This window comes from Sinohyriopsis cumingii, chromosome 15, assembly GCF_028554795.1.
Source record: "Sinohyriopsis cumingii isolate HCF-2022 chromosome 15, ASM2855479v2, whole genome shotgun sequence".
Classification (NCBI taxonomy): Eukaryota; Metazoa; Mollusca; class Bivalvia; order Unionida; family Unionidae; genus Sinohyriopsis; species Sinohyriopsis cumingii.
The window spans coordinates 26,844,552-26,868,413 of record NC_142975.1 but is presented as its reverse complement, the minus strand read 5'-3'; the positions used below and the strand labels follow the sequence as shown (position 1 = coordinate 26,868,413).

The 23,862-nt window shown below is 34.6% G+C and overlaps 1 protein-coding gene across 1 annotated transcript in view; it reads right to left on the bottom strand.

Annotated features, from left to right (window-relative positions):
• The window catches only part of LOC149781449 (DIS3-like exonuclease 2), a 183,971-nt gene that overhangs the window by 86,874 nt on the left and 73,235 nt on the right, over positions 1-23,862 (bottom strand). The window contains exons 13-15 of the mRNA XM_089935531.1: positions 22,625-22,778; positions 10,827-10,939; positions 1,619-1,726 (exon numbers count right to left, since the gene is read on the bottom strand). Coding sequence (XP_089791657.1) covers positions 1,619-1,726; positions 10,827-10,939; positions 22,625-22,778 — 375 coding nt within the window. The remainder of the gene's footprint in view (positions 1-1,618; positions 1,727-10,826; positions 10,940-22,624; positions 22,779-23,862) is intronic.

The window sequence follows — 23,862 nt, the reverse complement described above, 5'->3', positions numbered from 1 at the left end:
CTGATCAAGGTGGTAGTCCCCAGCTTGAAGCATTCTTTCCAAAGAACTCTATTCAAGGTAAAAAGGTTCATGGGAAGTCAAGACTTTCCACTTTTTTCAACATCGGATAGTTCAGGGAATAGAAAGTTGGAATTTGGTTGCTTTCCATCCTCTCATCTATGCCACTCCACATAATGGTGTGTACCTCTTCTCTTATTTCAGTCAGCTTAGACAGATGGAAGAAAATGGAGGTCTGTGATAGGGGAGACTGTTCCTGGAAATGAAGGCAATATCAGTTCTTTAAAGTGGTACCAAGCTGCACATTGTCCATGATGCCAGACCTAACCCCTAAAAAGAGGGTTTGATGTGCACCTAAGTCTAATATGTATGAAGGGACATCTACATGACAAGTCTAATATGTGTATGAAGGGACATCTAGATGACAAGTCTAATATGTGTAGTGTATAAAGGGACATCTATATGACAAGTCTAATATGTGTAGTGTATGAAGGGACATATAGATGACATGTCTAATACGTTTATGAAAAGACATCTAGATGACAAGTCTAATATGTTTATATGAAAATACATCTAGATGACAAGTCTAATACGTGTAGTGTATGCAGGGACATCTCGATGACAAGTCTAATATGTGAATGAAGTTTCATTTACATATTTTTAACAAATTGTGAGTTTTTCTCTAAAAACAAAACGTGTGAATAATGAATCAATGGATGAACAGTAAAATGGATAAAAATATTGAAATAAGAACTGTGAATTGCAAGAGGTACATCATAAAGAACTGTGAATTGCAAGAGGTACATCATAAGAACTGTGAATTGCAAGAGGTACATCATAAGAACTGTGAATTGAAAGAGGTACATCATAAGAACTGTGAATTGCAAGAGGTACATCACAAGAACTGTGAATTGCAAGAGGTACATCACAAGAACTGTGAATTGCAAGAGGTACATCACAAGAACTGTGAATTGCAAGAGGTACATCACAAGAACTGTGAATTGCAAGAGGTACATCACAAGAACTGGTGTAATATGTTTGTCAAGCTTCAAAGAGATATCTTGAATGGCAAAGAGCATAAGAGTTATGCTTCAGAAACATGGACTCACTGACAGACAGATGGACAGACAGAACCCATGCATGTATACTCAGGTTGACTTGTAGACCAGGGAAAAAGAGAAAACATGTTCCTTAGGAGTTCTGGCATGTTTGCCAATATGCTAAATAATGCAGCTGTCAGCAGACTTAAAGATACTTGTGTCTTTGATCTGGAGGTTTACAAATTTGCTGTTTTGAGATTCCTATTCCATCATTTAGAATAATTTAACAGTATCTGAATAACTCTTAACACATCAATATCATTGACTAGCTCAAGAGGCCACCAAAATGTTTCCCTTAACCGTTTTATTCCCCTTATTTTACAAATGTAACAAGTCTGGACAGGAAGCAAGATTAAAGATCTGATTTTATTAAAAGTTACTAAGTGCAAATAAGCACCTCTCTATACTATACTGTGCAGCTTCCTGAATCTGAAAAGTGAAATGCTGTCACTTAAAACATACAAACACAAAGTCAACATCATATGCTATCACTGACATAAAGAAATCTGAAATTCAATTACCTCTCCATCATCTGTCATTTTCCAAACCACCGAGAAAGTTAATCTGTCTTCATCAGGATTCAAACTACAGAGCTGTTCACAAAGTAGTCTAGGTAGCATAGGAATCACCTAAAAAAAAGTGGTAAAGTCATAGGGTATGAGAGAACATACATTTGCTTTAGGGTATCTCTGATAGACCTAAAAATTTACATGGTGTTGAGAAAGTGACTGTGACTAAGTGCTCTTATTAATAAGTGTTCTGTGGATCCAAGATGACTGTCAGTATATGCAATACACCTTTATCAGGCATTTGGTGAAAATCGCATGTATTGAACATGATAATTAGTAACAAGATGTTCAAAATGTTCATTGTCACAGCCATCTTTGAGGACAAAAATTTTAAAGGCCATCTACCACATAAACCATTTTATAGTTGAAATCTACTGCTTTAGAAATAAAAGATTTAAAAAAATAATTTGTAAGCATTCTATACCCACATTAACAGAAGCCAGCAACAACCAGTCTGTTCGGGACCAGAAATGTTATACCTGTGCAATTATGTTTCGTTGAGTAATTGGGCTAACATGTGTATGCAATGATATTTGGCTGTTAATTGAGCTAACATGTGTATATACAATGAGCTTTTAAATGATTGCTTTACTGTTGTAATCTGGATAGTTGATTTAGACCAAATGCAGAATGTTGAATGAGGTGTTAATGTTGTATGTTGTATGAGGTGTTAATGTTGTATGAGGTGTTAATGTTGTATGTTGTATGAGGTGTTAATGTTGTATGAGGTGTTGTGTTGTATGTTGTATGAGGTGTTAATGTTGTATGAGGTGTTGTGTTGTATGTTGTATGAGGTGTTGATGTTGTATGAGGTGTTGTGTTGTATGTTGTATGAGGTATTAATGTTGTATGAGGTGTTAATGTTGTATGTTGTATGAGGTATTAATGTTGTATGAAGTGTTACAAGTAATAAAGGGATTCAATTGATGACTTTCAAGTCGCTGAATAGCCAACTTTTGTCACAGGTAAGATGGAGAGACTGACAAAAATAGGATTTTGGCAGAAACACATGAGTTAGTATTTTGAGTTTTGTGAGTTGTTATTGATTTTTTTCAAGATCTTTTTAGGGCAGCTCATATATTTTTTGTTTAGTTCAAAGCAAGTTCTGAAATAAGTGCTTCCTCCCAATACTAAAAAAAGTACTGGCAAAGAAATATGAAACTCAGGAATACATGTAAGTCCAACTCAAGAACTTCCTCCTCAATTAATACAAAGTGATTGAAGGGAATCTGGACCAGAGAACTATTGAGAGCAAGTACGAAGCTTAATAATCACAATGAATGTCATTAGTGGTCACCAGTCTGTGATCTTCATGATGAAGAAAACTAGAAATGCTTGTGTATTTTATAAAATAACAATTTGTAATGAACAATACAACTCATCCATTTTATTTAATTAACAATACATTGTCTGGTATTACTGTAACATTTTCCATTAGAATCTGATTCATGTTCAAAACTTACCGTTTTATTATAGAATAATGAGAATTCATATTATGTCAAAAAATCCATGTTTTTATTCAATCCCCTTAAAACACATAAATTTTTATGTCAATAAAAATATACATGCCACGTCACATGAAAAACACAATTTTGGATACCCTAACCAACCTCACATGGTATATTTTATAAAAACACAATTTTCAGGAATCTTAGCAAAAACAAGAAAACACTATCTTTCTTGACCACTGTCTTATATGCATGTAATCAGTAGTATTTAGAAGAACAGCAAAAAACGCTCAAAGCTCAGATAAACCTATCCTGAGGGCATGCAGCTGATACAAGGCAATTAAAAGTTAAGGTGGTCAGAGATAACTATCATCTTTTAGAAATTATTTAATTGGCTGACAATAAGTAGGGTCATGCGTCATGTCAAATTCTGATGCATGCAAGATCATTTAGCTACTTTGCATAGGACCAAAGTCATCCAAAGAATAGATATTATTGCAAATTACTTTGGTGAATGATAATGTTAAAGATAACTTTAATAAAGTTTGTTATCAGTTTCTTTGAAGTCAGATCTTTACCTATTATATAAAGTGCAAACATGATTATTTCAATTTTTGAAATAGTGTTCAAATGTGATTCATTTTAAAGGGTGTGATTCTTGAAGCAATATACATGTACTATCTCCAAAGACCAGCAAATATAAATTTCAAAACTCCAGGTTGACAGAGTTTTAAATTGTCATGCACAACGGCAAGGAGGAACACTTAATTCCTTTCACTGTGATACTGCAAACATATCAACAAGAAGTATACAACATCTGTCAAAATTGGACCACCACCTGTAATAGCAATTTGACATGCTGAATTGAACATTCTCTTAATTATTATTCATTATCTTTAAGACCCAATATGCTATCTCCATGATGATTTTTTAGCCATGAAATATTATCTTTAAGACCCAATATACTATCTCCATGATGATTTTTTAGCCATGAAATATTATCTTTAAAACCCAATATGCTATCTCCATGATGATTTTTTAGCCATGAAATATTATCTTTAAGACCCAATATACTATCTCCATGATGATTTTTTAGCCATGAAATAGACTTATTGAAAGACAATAAAAACCACACACGTACATACTTTGAAGAAAAAAAGACAAGTTAATTGTTTTATTCAGATTTGAACTTCCAATCATTTTCCAAAGGCTTATATGAAAAGATAGCTTATTCTCAATTGGACAATATCACATTTTTGGGTTAAGTGCACTGATGCCCCCCACCCCCACTTCAAAACACCTTTTGAGTCACAAATCCCCCAACACTGACTGGGGATAAGGCAGGAATTAATCCAACCTGGTTTCATTCTATTTCAATATCAAGTCTGAAAATTTAAATGGATATATAGGATTCATCAGTGTTGATATGTAATTAATACGTGTCCATGCCAGTCTTCACCACATTATGTCTATCTAAATATCTGTCTATCTAACCAGGACATCATTTAGAGTGATATTTTCTCGGACTGTGAACATAAATGATAACTGCAACAACATGATTATTTTATAATATTGACAGAAACTTACAAAAATGCAGGACAAAGAAAGTCCATATTTCCTGAAAATCCTGTTTTAAATAAACTGGGTTTGAACTGAATGTGTCAACTTCATGGCATAGAGATTAAGGTCAGATGTTTATACCAGTAAACTATTATGATTTTGGTATAATTCATTTACATTGAATTATGTCTCAACTTGTATATAAATCATACTTATTGATAAAAAATAAAATGAAATAAAGCAATACAAAACTGTGTTTGTCTTTTTTACTTGACATCATAAATCAGTTGAGCTTATGGGATGGACTGTTGTCCATCACTGGTCTTCCAACATCCATCCATAAGCATACGTTTGTTATCTCTACTCCTTCTAAACTACAAAAAAGGAACATACATGCACATTCATTCTCAGGTTGGTCCTCAGAACCATGGTAATGAAGCTGGTAGAGTGTTGGAAAACATAATCATAGGGTTAGAGGCAAGCTTGGGTCAGCAGCCTTGGTGAGTCTTTGGGAAGGAACTTAGCTCCCATTTCCTCAGCATGACATAGCCATGTTAAAAATGCTGTTAAACAAACTACCAAACAGAACTAGCTGGTTCTAAATGTAAATGGTGCTTCTCAGACATCCAACATCACCACGGCAGCCATCTTGAAAATATTGTTAATGCAACTTATCCAGAATGAATGGCCATATCAATATGGGATTTTCACTAGAAGACTTCTAATGATCTCTAATTTGTCATGCCAGAAAGAGTGCTGATATGATGAACATCTTGAAAATCTTGTTATTTCTTCTGAATGGACAGTCACCTCAATGAGGCATTTTCAACAGAAGACTTCTTACAATGTCTAGTTGGTCCTAATTGAATATGTTCCATTCAGACCTTCAACATGCCCACCATAGTGGCCATCTTGAACATCTTACTGCTACTCCTCCTGAATGGATAGTTATGTCAGCATGGGGTTTAAATACATTTTATGAAGTCTACATGGTCCTAATGAAACTGGTACTGCTTTGACATCCAATATGGACAACACAGCAGCCATCTTGAAAATGTTGTTATTGCTACTCATCCTTTGCAGAAAGTCATTTCAGAATGGGGTTTTCACCAGAAGACTTCTTATAGTGTCTACTTAGTCTTAACCTTTTACCACATTGCATCTCTTACTATGTAAGCTGTCAAAATACATGTGCCAGAGTCAACTATTTATGTGCCAAAGCCAAAAAGTGTTACATAAATGACTCTGTGAATAGTTCTGTCTATAATGTCAAATTGGTGTACTATATGTTAAGTTCCAAAAATGTTACCATTTTATCTTTATTATATATATTTGTCATGATCTGTAGACAGATTTAAGAGTAAAGTCTGACATATTTGTATGATTACTTTTGACTGAAAAATTTGTTATATGCTTAAAATATTTTGAGAACATGGTCAGGTCAGTGAGCTCAACCTCAAAATCGTTGCTTCATTGTCTATGTCTGTATCACTAAATAACCTGAATTTCATAAACTATGAAAAATCAGTGTTGCATACATCAATGTTGGAGTCAACTTACTGAAACCTTCTTAGACATTATTCAAATGATCCAAACTCAGCTGAATGAAATACATGGCCTCCATTTTGGAAAATAAAGAATCCGACCCAGTTACTTAAACAACAGACAATGATTATATCTTAAATAGCAACCACATGATGTGACAAAATGGTCATTTACCTCAATGCCTGTAGTATATTAGGGGACTTCCCCATAGGTAGTGCTGTGTAAACCATCTCAAAATGGCTGAAGTTTACTGATCATGTTGACAATGTGTTTCTATGCAGATGGCATATTTGCCTCTAAATACAACTGTATGCAAATTCAACAATGGCATCAAAAAGCTCTTCCATTGGAATGCAGTAAAGACGTCTAAAAGCTCATCCATTGGAATGCAGTAAAGACATGTAAAAGCTCATCCATTAGAATGCAGTAAAGACATGTAAAAGCTTTTCAATTGGAATGCAGTAAAAACAACTAAAAGCTCTTCCATTGGAATGCAGTAAAAACATCTAAAAGCTCTTCCACTGGAATGCAGTAAGGACATCTAAAAGCTCTTCCACTGGAATGCAGTAAAGACATCTAAAAGCTCTTCCATTAGAATGCAGTAAAGACATCTAAAAGCTCTTCCATTGGAATGCAGTAAAGACATCTAAAAGCTCATCCATTAGAATGCAGTAAAGACATCTAAAAGCTCTTCCATTAGAATGCAGTAAAGACATCTAAAAGCTCATTCATTGGAATGCAGTAAAGACATCTAAAAGCTCATCCATTGGAATGCAGTAAAGACATCTAAAAGCTCTTCCACTGGAATGCAGTAAGGACATCTAAAAGCTCTTTCATTAGAATGCAGCAAAGACATCTAAAAGCTCTTCCATTGGAATGCAGTAAAAACATCTAAAATTCTTCCATTGGAATGCAGTAAAGACATCTAAAAGCTCTTCCATTGGAATGCAGTAAAGACATCTATAAGCTCTTCCATTAGAATGCAGTAAGGACATCTAAAAGCTCTTCCATTGGAATGCAGTAAAGACATCTAAAAGCTCTTCCATTAGAATGCAGTAAAGACATCTTAAAGCTCTTCCAGTGGAATGCAGTAAGGACATCTAAAAGCTCTTCCATTGGAATGCAGTAAAGACATCTAAAAGCTCTTCAATTATAATGCAGTAAAGACATCTAAAAGCTCTTCCATTAGAATGCAGTAAGGACATCTAAAAGCTCTTCCACTGGAATGCAGTAAAGACATCTGAAAGCTCTTCCACTGGAATGCAGTAAAGACATCTAAAAGATCTTCCATTGGAATGCAGTAAAGACATCTAAAAGCTCTTCCATTAGAATGCAGTAAAGACATCTAAAAGCTCTTCCATTGGAATGCAGTAAAGACATCTAAAAGCTCTTCCATTAGAATGCAGTAAAGACATCTAAAAGCTCTTCCATTAGAATGCAGTAAAGACATCTAAAAGCTCTTCCATTGGAATGCACTAAAGACGTCTAAAAGCTCTTCCATTAGAATGCAGTAAAGACATCTAAAAGCTCTTCCACTGGAATGCAGTAAAGACGTCTAAAAGCTCTTCCACTGGAATGCAGAAAAGACATCCAAAAGCTCATCCATTGGAATGCAGTAAAGACATCTAAAAGCTTGTACACTGGAATGCAGTAAAGACATCTAAAAGCTCTTCCATTAGAATGCAGTAAAGACATCTAAAAGCTCATTCACTGGAATGCAGTAAAGACATCTAAAAGCTCTTCCATTGGAATACAGTAAAGACATCTAAAAGCTCATCCATTGGAATGCAGTAAAGACATCTAAAAGTTCGTCCATTGGAATGCAGTAAAGACATCTCAAAGCTCATCCATTAGAATGCAGTAAAGACATCTAAAAGCTCTTCCATTAGAATGCAGTAAAGACATCTAAACGCTCATTCATTGGAATGCAGTAAGGACATCTAAAAGCTCTTCCATTAGAATGCAGTAAAGACATCTAAAAGCTCTTCCAGTGGGATGCAGTAAGGACATCTAAAAGCTCTTCCAGTGGAATGCAGTAAGGACATCTAAAAGCTCATCCATTGGAATGCAGTAAAGACATCTAAAAGCTCTTCCATTGGAATGCAGTAAAGACATCTAAAAGCTCTTCCATTGGAATGCAGTAAAGACATCTAAAAGCTCTTCCATTAGAATGCAGTAAAGACATCTAAAAGCTCATCCATTGGAATGCAGTAAAGACATCTAAAAGCTCATCCATTGGAATGCAGTAAAGACATCTAAAAGCTCTTCCATTAGAATGCAGTAAAGACATCTTAAAGCTCTTCCAGTGGAATGCAGTAAAGACATCTAAAAGCTCTTCCATTATCATGCAGTAAAGACATATAAAAGCTCTTCCATTAGAATGCAGTAAGGACATCTAAAAGCTCTTCCATTGGAATGCAGTAAAGACATCTGAAAGTTCTTCCACTGGAATGCAGTAAAGACATCTGAAAGCTCTTCCATTAGAATGCAGTAAAGACATCTAAAAGCTCTTCCATTGGAATGCAGTAAAGACATCTAAAAGCTCTTCCATTGGAATGCAGTAAAGACATCTAAAAGCTCTTCCATTATAATGCAGTAAAGACATCTAAAAGCTCTTCCATTGGAATGCAGTAAAGACATCTAAAAGCTCTTCCATTGGAATGCAGTAAAGACATCTAAAAGCTCTTCCATTAGAATGCAGTAAAGACATGTAAAAGCTCTTCCATTAGAATGCAGTAAAGACATCTAAAAGCTCTTCCATTGGAATGCAGTAAAGACATCTAAAAGCTCTTCCATTGGAATGCAGTAAAGACATCTAAAAGCTCTTCCATTAGAATGCAGTAAAGACATGTAAAAGCTCTTCCATTAGAATGCAGTAAAGACATCTAAAAGCTCTTCCATCGGAATGCAGTAAAGACATCTAAAAGCTCATCCATTGGAATGCAGTAAAGACGTCTTGAAGTTCTTCCAGTGGAATGCAGTAAGGACATCTAAAAGCTCTTCCATTGGAATGCAATAAAGACGTCTAAAAGCTCTTCCATTATAATGCAGTAAAGACATCTAAAAGCTCTTCCATTATAATGCAGTAAAGACATCTAAAAGCTCATCCATTGGAATGCAGTAAAGACATCTAAAAGCTCTTCCACTGGAATGCAGTAAAGACATGTAAAAGCTCTTCCACTGGAATGCAGTAAAGACATCTAAAAGCTCTTCCATTGGAATGCAGTAAAGACATCTAAAAGCTCTTCCATTGGAATGCAGTAAAGACATCTAAAAGCTCTTCCATTAGAATGTAGTAAAGACATCTAAAAGCTCTTCCATTGGAATGCAATAAAGACGTCTAAAAGCTCTTCCATTATAATGCAGTAAAGACATCTAAAAGCTCTTCCACTGGAATGCGCTAAAGACATGTAAAAGCTCTTCCACTGGAATGCAGTAAAGACATCTAAAAGCTCTTCCATTGGAATGCAGTAAAGACATGTAAAAGCTCTTCCACTGGAATGCAGTAAGGACATCTAAAAGCTCTTCCACTGGAATGCAGTAAAGACATCTAAAAGCTCTTCCATTAGAATGCAGTAAAGACATCTAAAAGCTCTTCCATTGGAATGCAATAAAGACGTCTAAAAGCTCATCCATTATAATGCAGTAAAGACATCTAAAAGCTCTTCCACTGGAAAGCACTAAAGACATGTAAAAGCTCTTCCACTGGAATGCAGTAAAGACATCTAAAAGCTCTTCCACTGGAATGCAGTAAAGACATGTAAAATCTCTTCCACTGGAATGCAGTAAGGACATCTAAAAGCTCTTCCATTGGAATGCAGCAAAGACATCTAAAAGCTCTTCCATTATCATGCAGTAAAGACATCTAAAAGCTCATCCATTGGAATGCAGTAAAGACATCTAAAAGCTCATCCATTAGAATGCAGTAAAGACATCTAAAAGCTCTTCCATTAGAATGCAGTAAAGACATCTAAAAGCTCATCCATTGGAATGCAGTAAAGACATCAAAAAGCTCGTCCATTGGAATGCAGTAAAGACATCTAAAAGCTCTTCCATTAGAATGCAGTAAAGACATGTAAAAGCTCTTCCATTATCATGCAGTAAAGACATCTAAAAGCTCATCCATTGGAATGCAGCAAAGACATCTAAAAGCTCATCTATTGGAATGCAGTAAAGACATCTAAAAGCTCTTCCATTGGAATGCAGTAAAGACATCTAAAAGCTCTTCCATTAGAATGCAGTAAAGACATCTAAAAGCTCTTCCACTGGAGTATAGTTGAGGTTCTGTGCAGAACATGAATTAACCAGTGAGAAATGTGAGCTGTGAAGGAATGAACTGAAGTTAAATAAAATGTACTTTAATTACATGGAAAAATTAATTGTAATTAATTACTTCAGTGTGACAGATTATTGTAGCTGTAATCGACTACTATTTTTATAGTAACTATAATTTTAATTAAGTGCCGATATAACAGTAATCTATCCAACACTGATAAGAAGGGTGTACAGAAAGTCAATGGCTGTATGGATGGAAAGATAGATCAACACACTGATAGATAGAGAGATAGAAAAACATATATTTATTACAAGTCTTTGGTCCTATATACCTTTTGTACAAGGTATACACTGGTAGACCTGGAGGCAGCTATTCTGTCCAGTACTGTATCCTCCTTCACAAAGTAACTGACATCAGCAATGTGGACCCCAACCTCATACAAACCTGGAAAACAGTATTGCAAAGTAACTAACATCATCAATGTGGACCCCAACCTCATGCAAACCTAGAAAACAATATTGCAAAGTAACTAACATCATCAATGTGGACCCCAACCTCATGCAAACCTGGAAAACAGTATTGCAAAGTAACTAACATCATCAATGTGGACCCCAACCTCATGCAAACCTGGAAAACAATATCAGAATATGGTGGTCTTGATGCAATAAAAGTCCACCATAAAAAACTGATGCATGTATTAGCTAATAGATTATACCAAAACCTTTTTTCTGCCTCATGGGGTTTTCATTGTGGGGAGGGTAGAGGAGCAAATACAAACAATGAATGAGGAAAGGTAATCAACAGAACAGTGTCTTCAAATAGCAGTACCTTATCTCACATTTCTTTCCTATATTTGCTGTATGTTGGAAAAGTTTATGCCATGCAGTTTTCTTCATACTATTTACAGCATGACCTGATTTAGCAGACACCTACATATTAACACATAGTAGTTCACATGGGACAATGTCCTGTACATAGTAAACACTTGTCTAACATGGACAAGAGAGTGTTTTTGGTCAGTTAAGATGTACATAATGGACAATGTGACCTAAAAAAGATGTGAGCAAAATTTAACTGCCTTGCAGCTTGACACAGGTGCTATTTATTGTACATAGATTTATATATCCCAGGAAGTTTTCATAAAATTATAAATTCACTTAAGATTGAATTTATATCTGCACTACTACTGATTAAGGTAGATCAAAAATAGTACATTTACATTGCTGGTCAGCCTACTAACAAACAAAATAGCAGCTCCTAACAACTCATATATTAAATGGTCCACGAGTGAGTTTGGCTGACTAGATCTGGTTAAAAATTAGTAAAATGTTAATAGCATCAGCAATTAAAATTCTTACCTGTGAAGACATGACAAAAAATGCTGGCTTTATTGATGAAAGATTGTCAACTTCCAGCTTATTTCAACCAGCATTACAAAGCCCATGTTTTTTCTGTTGCTGTTTTTATGTTAATGCAATCTTTGCTTATAAAGATTGATGGTAACAAATATTAGCCGATAATATGAGTGACAAGAAAATCACACTTGATGACACTACTAAATACAATTTATTTTAATTTTGAAATTATTTTGTTGGTAATCAGGATTATTGTTTATTTGTGAGTTAACATTTTCAATAGAATTTTCATTAAACTTTTAGCTTTCATTGTTTAGTTTCTTTGCAACCAGATTATGACATTTTCAGTGCTGGATTTTCTTTATGGGTAATTTGTTTGAACAAGACCCTATCAGCCTATGAACCTCTATTTTTACACATCATATTCAAGACTCAACAATCATAACTGTACAAGCTATAAAGCAAATCTAACATACTGGTCCTGTATGTAAAAGACACTTATCTCAAAAGGATGATTTTGTCATGTCCTTTCACCATTCTTTACATACAGGTTTCAGTGTAAATATTTTAAATAAAGTAATATGCATCTTTCCCAGTGTGTTTCAGCATGTATTCATAAAGACATGCATGTTTTTCCAGTGTTCCAGTGTGTGCTCATTTAGTTATGCATGTGTCCCAGTGTTTCAGTGTGCACTCATATAGACACACAGGTATCTTTGTGTTTCACTATGTTCATATAGACATGCACATATCCCACTGATTCATTGTGCACTCATATAGACATGCACATATCCCACTGTTTCATTGTGCACTCATATAGACATGCATGTATCCTAGTGTTTCAGTGTGTTCATACAGACATGCACAGATCCCACTATTTCAATGCAAACTCATATAGATATGCACATATCCAAGTGTTTCAGTGTGTTCATCTAGACATGCACATATCCCAGTGTTTCAGCGTGAACTCATATAGACACACATGTATCCCTGTGTTTCAGTGTGTTCATATAGACATGCACATATCCCAGTGTTTCAGTGTGCACTCATATAGACATGCATATCCCATAAAAACATGCATGTATCCCAGTCTTTCAGTGTGTTCATACAGGCATGCACATATCTCACTATTTCATTGTGCACTCATATAGACATGCACATATAAATTGACATGTCATCACCTTAAAGACCATTCTGATCACAACACAAAGACTTTCTCATTCACATCCTTTACCTCAAACAATAAATATCAGCAACACCAACATTAAATTCATACAATCAGTACGAAACATACCTATCTGACCTCATCCTTGTGTACACACCAGCAAGATACTTACGCTCCTCTTCTGACAATCATATACTCATTATTCCCACTATGGAAACAAAGTCATATGGACAGCGTTCTTTTGCATATACAAAGTCCTCATTATTATTATTATTATTATTATATCCCAGTGTTTCAGTGTGCATTCATATAGACATGCATATATCCCAGTGTTTCAGTGTGCACTCAAATAGACATGCATGTAACCAACTGTTTCAGTGTCCACTCATATGGATGCATGTATCCCACTGTTTCAGTGTGCAATCATATAGACAAGCATGTATCCCAGTGTTTCAGTGTCCGATCATGTTGACATGTATACATTTCAGTGTTTAAGTGTCCACTCATATGGACATATATATTTCAGTGTTTCATTGCACTCGTGTAGACATGCATGTATTCCAGTGTTTCAGTGTATGTTTATACAGTGACTGTCATAGATGTATCCCAGTGTGTCTCAGTATGTACTCTAATAGATATCCATGCAAAGTATGAACACAAGATTTATAAGTTACTGCATTTGTATGGGAAAATATGAATGAGTTTTTTGGATGGAATACTGCATGACCTTGGGAGTGCTGTATATCCATCTGAGAAAATGAGTTCATATTTTCCCGTACAAATGCAGTAACCTTTTTATTATGTGCTTATTTTCTTATTCTACCAAAGGCCTAATTATATAAACAAAATGTACTACAAGAAACAAAGTAAATGAATGTATGCCATATTCCAAACTAAATACACTAGTGCAGATTCATCATTACACAACAACAACAGTATTAATGTGCACATAACTCCGCCCAGATAAATTTGAACTTGTCGCATGCCAGACATACATTTCGGGGAAAAATGGCATTTTTGTCTACTTAAAATTTAAATTTGGAGTCACATTGTGCATGAATGCACATTGCAACAAGTTTTCCATTTGATTTGGAATGAATAGATTTTGATATTTTTGTAGATTCTCCAAAATTTCATGATTATGGACTGGATTCATCTATGCAAATTGTACATGAAATACATACAGCACAGGAGAAATGTGTTTACATCTGCAAGTGTGTTTGTTCTGTCAGTGACTATCTGAAATCATAATGTGGGAAAAATATGAAGTGTTTCAATTGCAATTATCAAAAAGACACTATTGAATTTAATATTAATTTCATTTTGAGTGCAGTACCCCTTTACCTCATGCAAGCGTCTTTGGATGCATCTACTCCATTCGTATGGAAGCGCCTTTTGACGCCTCTACTCCATTCGCATGGAAGTGCCTTTTGACACCTGCTGTAAACATCAGCCATTTTGAGCTGGTTTTCATAGCACCACCTTCGGCAAAACCCCCCTATCAGATACTGCATTCATTTCTGTGAATGACAATTGCGTCAGATTACGTGGTTCTTGTTTATGCACTGGTTGATATCTGCTATTTAAAGTAACTGAGGTCGTAATCTCCACTCTCCAAAATGGTGGTCACGGATTTCAATCAGTACTTACGAAGTTTTCACAATTAGAATCACAACTATGAAAGATTCAATAACTTAGGTAAAGGCTCTGATATTGATGTAGGCAGCAATTAGTTTTTATAAGTTATCAAATTCAGATGACTTAGTGATGTAGACGCAGATGAAAAACGTAAATTTCGAGTATGAGAAATGGCATCTACGGTTAGTCACGTGGCCTCACTGACATGACGGTGAACGAGTTCTCTCAAGATTTTAATGCACATAAAAAATTCTTCTGTGAAAAATAATTACACAGCAATCAGACCTTACTCTTAAATTTGTCCACATATAATAGATGTGTACCAAAAATGTAAAATGGTTAAAATTGCCATTAAACATAACATACACTACATTGCTTAACAGTTCACAGGCAGGCCTATGCGTATGCGGTCGACTAGGTAACAGGCGTTCCATTTATAGTGCACTGCACTTTGTAACTATGCTCTATGTGGTAAAGGGGTTACTAAGGAGGATGTAATTGCACTTGGAATATAGTCGAAATTACAGTACAATTGCAAGATGTGTAATCAAGCTTGAGAACTCATGACACGGCTCATGTAATTCAGATTTGCAGAACTAAGAAAGTACATTTTGAGGAAATTCAGAATGTAAAACTGCAAGTATATTTTTTGCCATTCTTATTACTAGCTAAAGGAGACAGTTCATGCCTTTATAACTTGCATGTTATTTATAGGTACCAAGCAATTTTATGAAATCTGGCATCTATTGCCAAAATCCAATACATTGTATCAAAAACGTTAAAGTGGAATGAAGCAAAGCAGCTGGTATGTGGCAGTCCACAAAACATCTGCTTTAGTTCATTCAGAAACAAATTTAATCAACTAAAACATAAAGTGTCTGCTAACTGAGAGTACATGATTTGTTTACAAAGTAGTTCCTAATATACTATTGGGCACACATGTCCTGCACATGAGTGCAATATGAATGTGTGCAATATCATAAAATACTGAACGATTCTGACAATGTAAAGTTAACGGAGAAAAAATGAGCATATAATAAATACTCATTTCTTGCATATGCAGGTGTTCATATTTAAACTTGCTCAAGGAACTGCATGTGTGTGTGTGTGTTTAAGAGACTGACAGAATCAGATACTTTTTGAAGTCTATTATATTCTTTAATTCATTCTTTATTTGGTTTATAGCATGCATTATTACTGGTGCTAGCAGTTTGCTTTTTTGCGTGCCAGATCTAACTCTGGTTTCTCGACAGTAATACTGCATATCTTATTAGTCACACCATTTCTATGACCACTGGGACCTGTGGTTTGCTGCTCTTGTGAGATAGATTTCATTGGGTTGTTTTTACTTTAGTTGTGGGGTTCTTATTTACCACACTATCATACTGATTGCTATTATCTGCTTCATTCTCTCTTTGGGTGTCAGCACACATGGGTTTCGAAGGCATCATACCTTTTAACCTGGTTTTGCCTTCTGACCATATCATGTAGATTTGTGTATAAACCATATCTGTGTCTGTGTATAAACAATATCTGTGTCTGGGTATAAACAGTATCTGTGTTTGGGTATAGACAATATCTGTGTCTGGTTATAGACAATATCTGTGTCTGGGTATAGACAGTATATGTGCATGAGTATAGATAATATCTGTTTCTGGATAAAGACAGTATCTGTGTCTGGGTATAGACAGTATCTGTGTACAAGTATAGATAACATCTATCTGGGTATCTGTGTCTGGGTAGAGACAGTATCTGTCTTTGGGTATAGACAGTATCTGTTTATGAGTATAGATAATATATGTGTCTGGATATATACAGTATCTGTGTATGAGTATAGAGAATATCTGTTTCTGGGTATAGACAGTATCTGTGTTTGGGTATAGACAATATCTGTATACAAGTATAGATAATATCTGTCTGGGTATCTGTGTCTGGGTAGAGACAGTATATGTGTTTGGGTATGGACAGTATCTGTGTATGAGTATAGATAATATCTGTTTCTGGATATAGACAGTATCTGTGTTTGGGTATAGACAGTATCTGTGTACAATATAGATAATATCTGTCTGGGTATCTGTGTCTGGATATATACAGTATCTGTGTTTGGGTATAGACAGTATCTGTGTTTGGGTATAGACAGTATATGTGTATGAGTATAGATAATAGCTGTGTCTGGGTATAGACATTATCTGTGTATGAGTATAGATAATATCTGTGTCTGGATATAGACAATATCTGTGTTTGGGTATAAACAGCATCTGTGTACAAGTATAGATAATATCTGTGTCTGGATATCTGTGTCTGGGTATAGACATTATCTGTGTTTGGGTATAGACAGTATCTGTGTCTGGATATAGACAGTATTTGTGTTTGGGTATAGACAGTATCTGTATACAAGTATAGATAATATATGTGTCTGGATATAGACAATAACTGGGTTTGGATATAGATAGTATCTGTGTACAAATATAGATTATATCTGTGTCTGGGTATCTGTGTCTGGGTATAAACAGAATCTGTCTGTATCTGGGTATAGACAGTATCTGTGTCTGGGTACATTTCTTGCAGCTCTCAAGTTGTTATCAGTAACAGAAGCCTTTTGGCAACATGAACAGAATATTTTCAGATCAAATCCTATGTTTGACAACTTGTAAATCCACATGGAATAACACAACACAATGTCCTGTCACCATTTCATATTTCATTTCTACATCCAGCTGTTCTATCGGATCTAGCAGCCAATCAGATGTGACTTTTGCTCATTTGAAAGTTTCAGCTGCATTGGTCATATGAATCAATTCAATAAATATTATCCAATATTATTCTTTTTATTTTATGTAATCATGTAAATTAGCAGAACTGAATTAGAATTATTTTAACCAATCAGTCTTTCATTTATGCCATGGGACTGCCCATTATAATTACATATTATAAAGTTTCTCAATCTAACTCGTGTACAGTCTATACTGGATGCCATATATCCATACTGAATGTTGGAAACCAATATTTATATACCTATAATTATTTCCCTTGCTAAATATTTTATTTCCAAATTCTTACCTGTCTTGGTTCACTAATTTTGTTTTACATAAATATTTTGACACTATGAAAGTAGCATTAACCCTGTATTCTTTAAAAAAAGTTATTTCACATATTTATTTTATTTTGTCTTGAAGACAAATGGTGGAGTATATATCCAGTAATAAATAACATCTCTAAATGTGACAAGTATTAACAGAATGATTTATGCATAAATTATCCTTCTACATTTACTGCTAAATCTAAATATGGATGCCTTTTTCTCACAATTTTAAATTTTATGGCAGAATATGTTTTGTTTATTTACAGTACATAATTAGTTCAGGGAGAGGGACAATATAATCACTGGTATATACAAAAAAAAAAAATGACAAATGTAATGAAAAGACTAATAGTAACAATATCTACTACCACACAACAACTAAAACAAAAGCAATAACATTCAATACTAGCTACTACTACTAACTTTTCTAAGTATAAAAAATACAGAAAAAGTTGCAAAGTTGAAATTTTGCCTTTTTTGAGTACATAAGTATTTGATATAGTGTATAGCCAGACATAGAAATGAGCAAGCTATTTACCCCCCCCCCCAACAAGCATGGTGAATAATTAGTGTAGACTGTGTAGGTGTAAGACTGAATGGTCAGAAGACACTTGGCTATTAAAAACAATATGGGATAAATAGTCACACAAGATTTGGTTGTTATGATTAATGAGGAATTAATGGTCATACAATATTTGGTTGTTAAGATCAATGAGGAATGAATGGTCATGAAACACTTGGTCATTAAGATCAATAAGGAATGTATGGTCATGAAACACTTGGTCATTAAGATCAATGAGGAATGAATGGTCATACAAGATTTGGTTAAGGTCAATGAGGAATGAATGGTCCTGAAACACTAAATCATTAAGATCAATGAGGAATGAATGGTCATGAAACACTTGCTCATTAAGAATGAGGAATGAATGGTCATGCAAGATTTGGTTCTTAAGATCAATGAGGAATGAATGGTCATGAAACACTTGGTCATTAAGATCAATGAGGAATGTATGGTCATGAAACACTTGGTCATTAAGATCAATGAGGACTGAATGGTCATACAAGATTTGGTTAAGGTCAATGAGGAATGAATGGTCCTGAAACACTAAATCATTAAGATCAATGAGGAATGAATGGTCATACAAGATTTGGTTAAGGTCAATGAGGAATGAATGGTCCTGAAACACTAAATCATTAAGATCAATGAGGAATGAATGGTCATGAAACACTTGCTCATTAAGAATAATGAGGAATGAATGGTCATGAAACATGTGGTCATTAAGAACAATGATGAAATGAATGGTCATACACAATTTGGTTGTTAAGATCAATGAGGAATGAATGGTCATGAAACACTTAGTCATTAAGATGAATGAAGAATGAATGGTCATGAAACACTTGCTCATTAAGATGAATGTGGGAAGAATGGTTATGAAACATTTGGTCATTAAGAACAATGAGGAATGAATGGTCATTAAACACTTGGTCATCAAGATCAATGAGGAATGTATGGTCATGAAACACTTGGTCATCAAGAACAATGAGGAATGAATGGTCATGAAACACTTGCTCAATAAGATGAGTGAGGAATGGATGGTCATGAAACACTTGGTCATTAAGATCAATGAGGAATGTATGGTCATGAAACACTTGGTCATGAAGATCAATGAGGAATGAATGGTCATGAAACACTTGGTCATGAAGATCAATGAGGAATGTATGGTCATGAAACACTTGGTCATTAAGAACAATGAGGAATGGATGGTCATGAAACACTTGCTCAATAAGATGAGTGAGGAATGGATGGTCTTGAAACACTTGGTCATTAAGATCAATGAGGAATGTATGGTCATTAAACACTTGGTCATCAAGATCAATGAGGGATGTATGGTCATGAAACACTTGGTCATTAAGATCAATGAGGAATGTATGGTCATGAAACACTTGGTCATGAAGATCAATGAGGAATGTATGGTCATGAAACACTTGGTCATTAAGAACAATGAGGACTGAATGGTCATGAAACTTTTGGTCATTAAGAATGATGAGGAATGAATGGTCATGAAACATTTGGTCATAGGAACAATAAGGCATGAATAGTCATGAAACACTTGGTCATTAAGAACAATGAAGGACGAATGATTTGATTAATTTCTTCCATATCCATGAATTGTTTTATTACATATTAAACTTAAAATAGTGTGAAACTATTCCAGTGTAAAGTACAATTTAATTGTTAATTTTTAATTAATGATGAAACTTTTCTTATAATACAGGAAACATAACCTTAGTTCATTTGGCTATGCAGAAGATGCAAGCTTTATTGTTTTTAGCTCTATAGTGCTAAGAATATTTGTTAAACTCATAACTCATTCAAACTAAGACTCTTGGTAAGGCAGCATACCATACCTATGGGAAGATACATCCCTGCTAACCTTATGGGAAATATGAAAAACACAAGCAGGATGACTTTGACTAGGGGTCCAGGGGCAATGCCCTGGTGAAGTTCAAAAAGCACCTGGATAAAAAAAATTTTTTTTTTTAGCATATTTGAATATAACAAATGGCTTCTTCTGAAATATTTAGTATGATTTTGTTAATACAGTTTCAAGACAATAATTATAAAAACTGTATTTAGTAGTTCCTGCAGTACAATAACATGTTTATTGTTATTTTTATCAAGTTTTCTGGTATCATCTGCCAATGCAATCACACTCAATTATAATTTTTTTCTCATTGCCATCCAATACCTTTCAAAAGGATATTAAGTTTTGGAGCTCAAATTTTTCCTTACATCTCTTCCACAGCAAATGGCTATATATACATGCTACAATCCTAGTGAAATATCTTATCAGAGAACTGCCTATGATATATGGAAACATGTCAGTATACACATTCCTGTATTTCTGCTTAACCTTAATTAACACTTTTTGATCTTCTGAAGGTCCCTTGTTTGAAACATGCTCTGCCTGCAATTAGACTTTAAATACATACATATAAAATGGTGATTCTTGTACAATGGTCCATGCATGAAGAAGGATCATGAGGTAAGTACATTGTAGCAAGATTCTTAATGGAAATATGGCTGTGTCTATGAAAATAAACACTGCTTTCATGAACTGTCATTGTGTTATTATTTTATTGAAATCGTCAATAAATAGAGGATCTCAAATGAGTAATGATTTAATACTGAATTTATGAAACAAGTTGAATTATGTCTAGCCTTTGCTCACCAAGGCTTGCAAAAGCTGGACATTATTTAATGAGTTTCATCAATTTAATATTAAATCATTACCCATTTTAGATTCTTTTTATCACATAGTTTTTATTTCAGTGCAAATTGTAATGTTATTTGTTATTGAAGAATAATTGCAGAAGGCATTCTATAGTATTTATTAAATACAAGACATCAATACAGCTTGGAAGGGGAGTAAAGTCTGCCCTGAGTGTAAATTTCCCATGGTACTTAAACCCTAATGACTGTATAACATAAACCAGCTGTTGGTGTGTATCAGTTCTAGTCCAGTGTGGGATATCTGATTACTTTTACTGTCAAGTGATATTTCAAAGCTAATTAGATTAAGGATTACACTACAGAAATTATTTGGATAGAAAGAAGAACAAATAATTTTGTTTATTCTGACAGACATTATAATTTTTATTTGTTGTGTTCAAAAAATAGTCCCAAACAAAGCGGAACTAGAATTAACATAGATTTCTTACAATCTATAAGTCAAAGAGCAAGCATCCTTCCAAATAAACAACATTTTACACAAATAAAATCATTTTCCAACACAGAATGTCCAACACTCATGATGTCACACTGTTTGATGCAGTACCAGTTAGAATGTACTAAACATAATACACTGCAATACTCACTTGAAAGACGATTTCCCAGATGCAGAAATTCCCATATTTACTGTAATGTATTTATGACTGGATGCAGAAATTCCCATATTTACTGTAATGTATTTATGACTGGATATTTGCAGTATTTGACTTGGAACAGCAGACTACAGAATATGTAAACAAATTTCATTTTGAGCTGGAATTGCATCATATATTTACCATATAAAAATGCAGTGGATGGATAAACTTCTGTAAGTTTGGAGCCCGGCTTATGCCCACGTACTTCTGTGAACAGAGGTGAGTTTACTTACTTCTGTAGGTTAACATTTAAACCATGCTTATATATAGGGTGGATTCCATGCTTCAGGTTTACTGCCCCTCTTCAACCCCAACTTACACATTTGCTATAGAACTGAGCAATACCCTTAGTTTTACTTGTTGTTGTTGTTGTTGTTCTTGTCTTGGGGTTTTAGTCATTTTTCATGTTATACATAACACAGCAAGCCCCTGTGATGGTAAATTGGCCATATTCAGACAGATGAGACCATTTTTTCCCCCCAATTACATTCGTGACTCGAGTAAAAAAAATGTCGGCCAAAATGTTTATTGACAATAAAACATTAGAGAAAGCAAGGTTAAAAAATATTTCCCACAATTGCAGCCAATCAGTAAAAAGAATACTGCACAAAAATTTCATGGGCTTATTTGGACCAATCAGAATCACATAAAGTGATATGTTCACATGTTATAATATCAAAATTATGAAACTGCACACAGTATAGGCAAAGTGTACAGACTATGTGATAAACAGTTCAAAATCAAATTTCTGGTTTCATATTTGGAATTCAGAATTCTGGATTAAAATCAGTATGATTCAAACCAAATCAGAATGGTTGGCAGGTTTGCAGGCATCAACCAAAACACCCACAAGAGTCATGCTACTGGAGAAGGATTCTAAGTTAGGTCTGGCCTAAAATATCACATCTATCACCTCATAAATTCTTCAAAAGTCACACTCAATACCTATTTAAAATACTTGCCATCATCCAGCTGTTCCACAGATACAGCATCATCCAGATCCCTAGCTGTGCTTGGGTCGATGGTAAACACACACTGCTGACGAAAATCTCGTCTTCTTGACATCTCGTCTGCTGGTATGCTCCATGGTGACCCTTTGGGAAGACTTTCCAAAGCCTAGCAAATAAAAAAGTTAATATTAGCCTTGAAGCAAAAAAATGTAACTTCAAAAGGCAATTAAGCTTGCCAGTATGCAAGTTTTTTTTAAGCAAAAATACTTTATTTCATAAATAGGTCAAAAGCATGAAGAGTAGGTCACTGTGACTTACATTTGGTAAAAAAGAACAGCATACCTAGGGATGTATATTAATATGAATTTCATAAAAGCACATCACAAATTGCAAAGTCATAAACCTCAGATCATAGCCTAATACTGTCACCAGTTCCTAAATAGGTCCCATGAACCTAAAAAATTGCTATGTTAATGTTAACAATTAAATGAACTTTGACACAAGATACAATGTGCTGAAGTGGTGTGTATGAGGGATGACCTAAAAGTTCATACAAATAAGACAGTTCAGGTTACATGAGTGAGATTTTGTAGATTTGAAATGTATTATTTCTGACATTATTTTGACTATCTGACAAACAAGGACATATCTTTGAGATCTGATTAAGGGGCAGCTTCAATCTGATGAGCTGTGTCATATGACATGGGACAAAAAGTTACATTACAATATCCCTGAATCCACTGTATAATTCTACTCATATCTTCCTGCATCAGATCAAAGACCTAAATTCTCATAAATTCCATAAATATTAATGCACATCAGTCTTCCTTGCTTTTCATCAGGCAATGCTGTTCATGCCAGTAGCATTCATTGGACATTGGACATTCAGCTTTTTGCATCATCATCTACAGATAACATTTCTTTCAGGTATCATCTGTGCCAATTTCACACATGAAATCAGCATATATCAGGTTTCTCTAAAGTGATGTAAACACATTTATGTGTTTCATTCAATGAGTCCATCAGGGTTACCCCTCCAAAAAACAACTGGGTTGGTAAATTGTGCAATTTCCTTCTAATGCCATGTTTTTGCATAGATTTTGTTTTGCAGAGACACATTAGATTAAATTAAACAATTTACTCATGGAATAAGTGCATCATCATGAAATATAACATGACTTTCCATACTGGATTTTACTTATGCATTTAATGCTTATATCTAAATAACTTTCAACATGAAAAAGTTCATA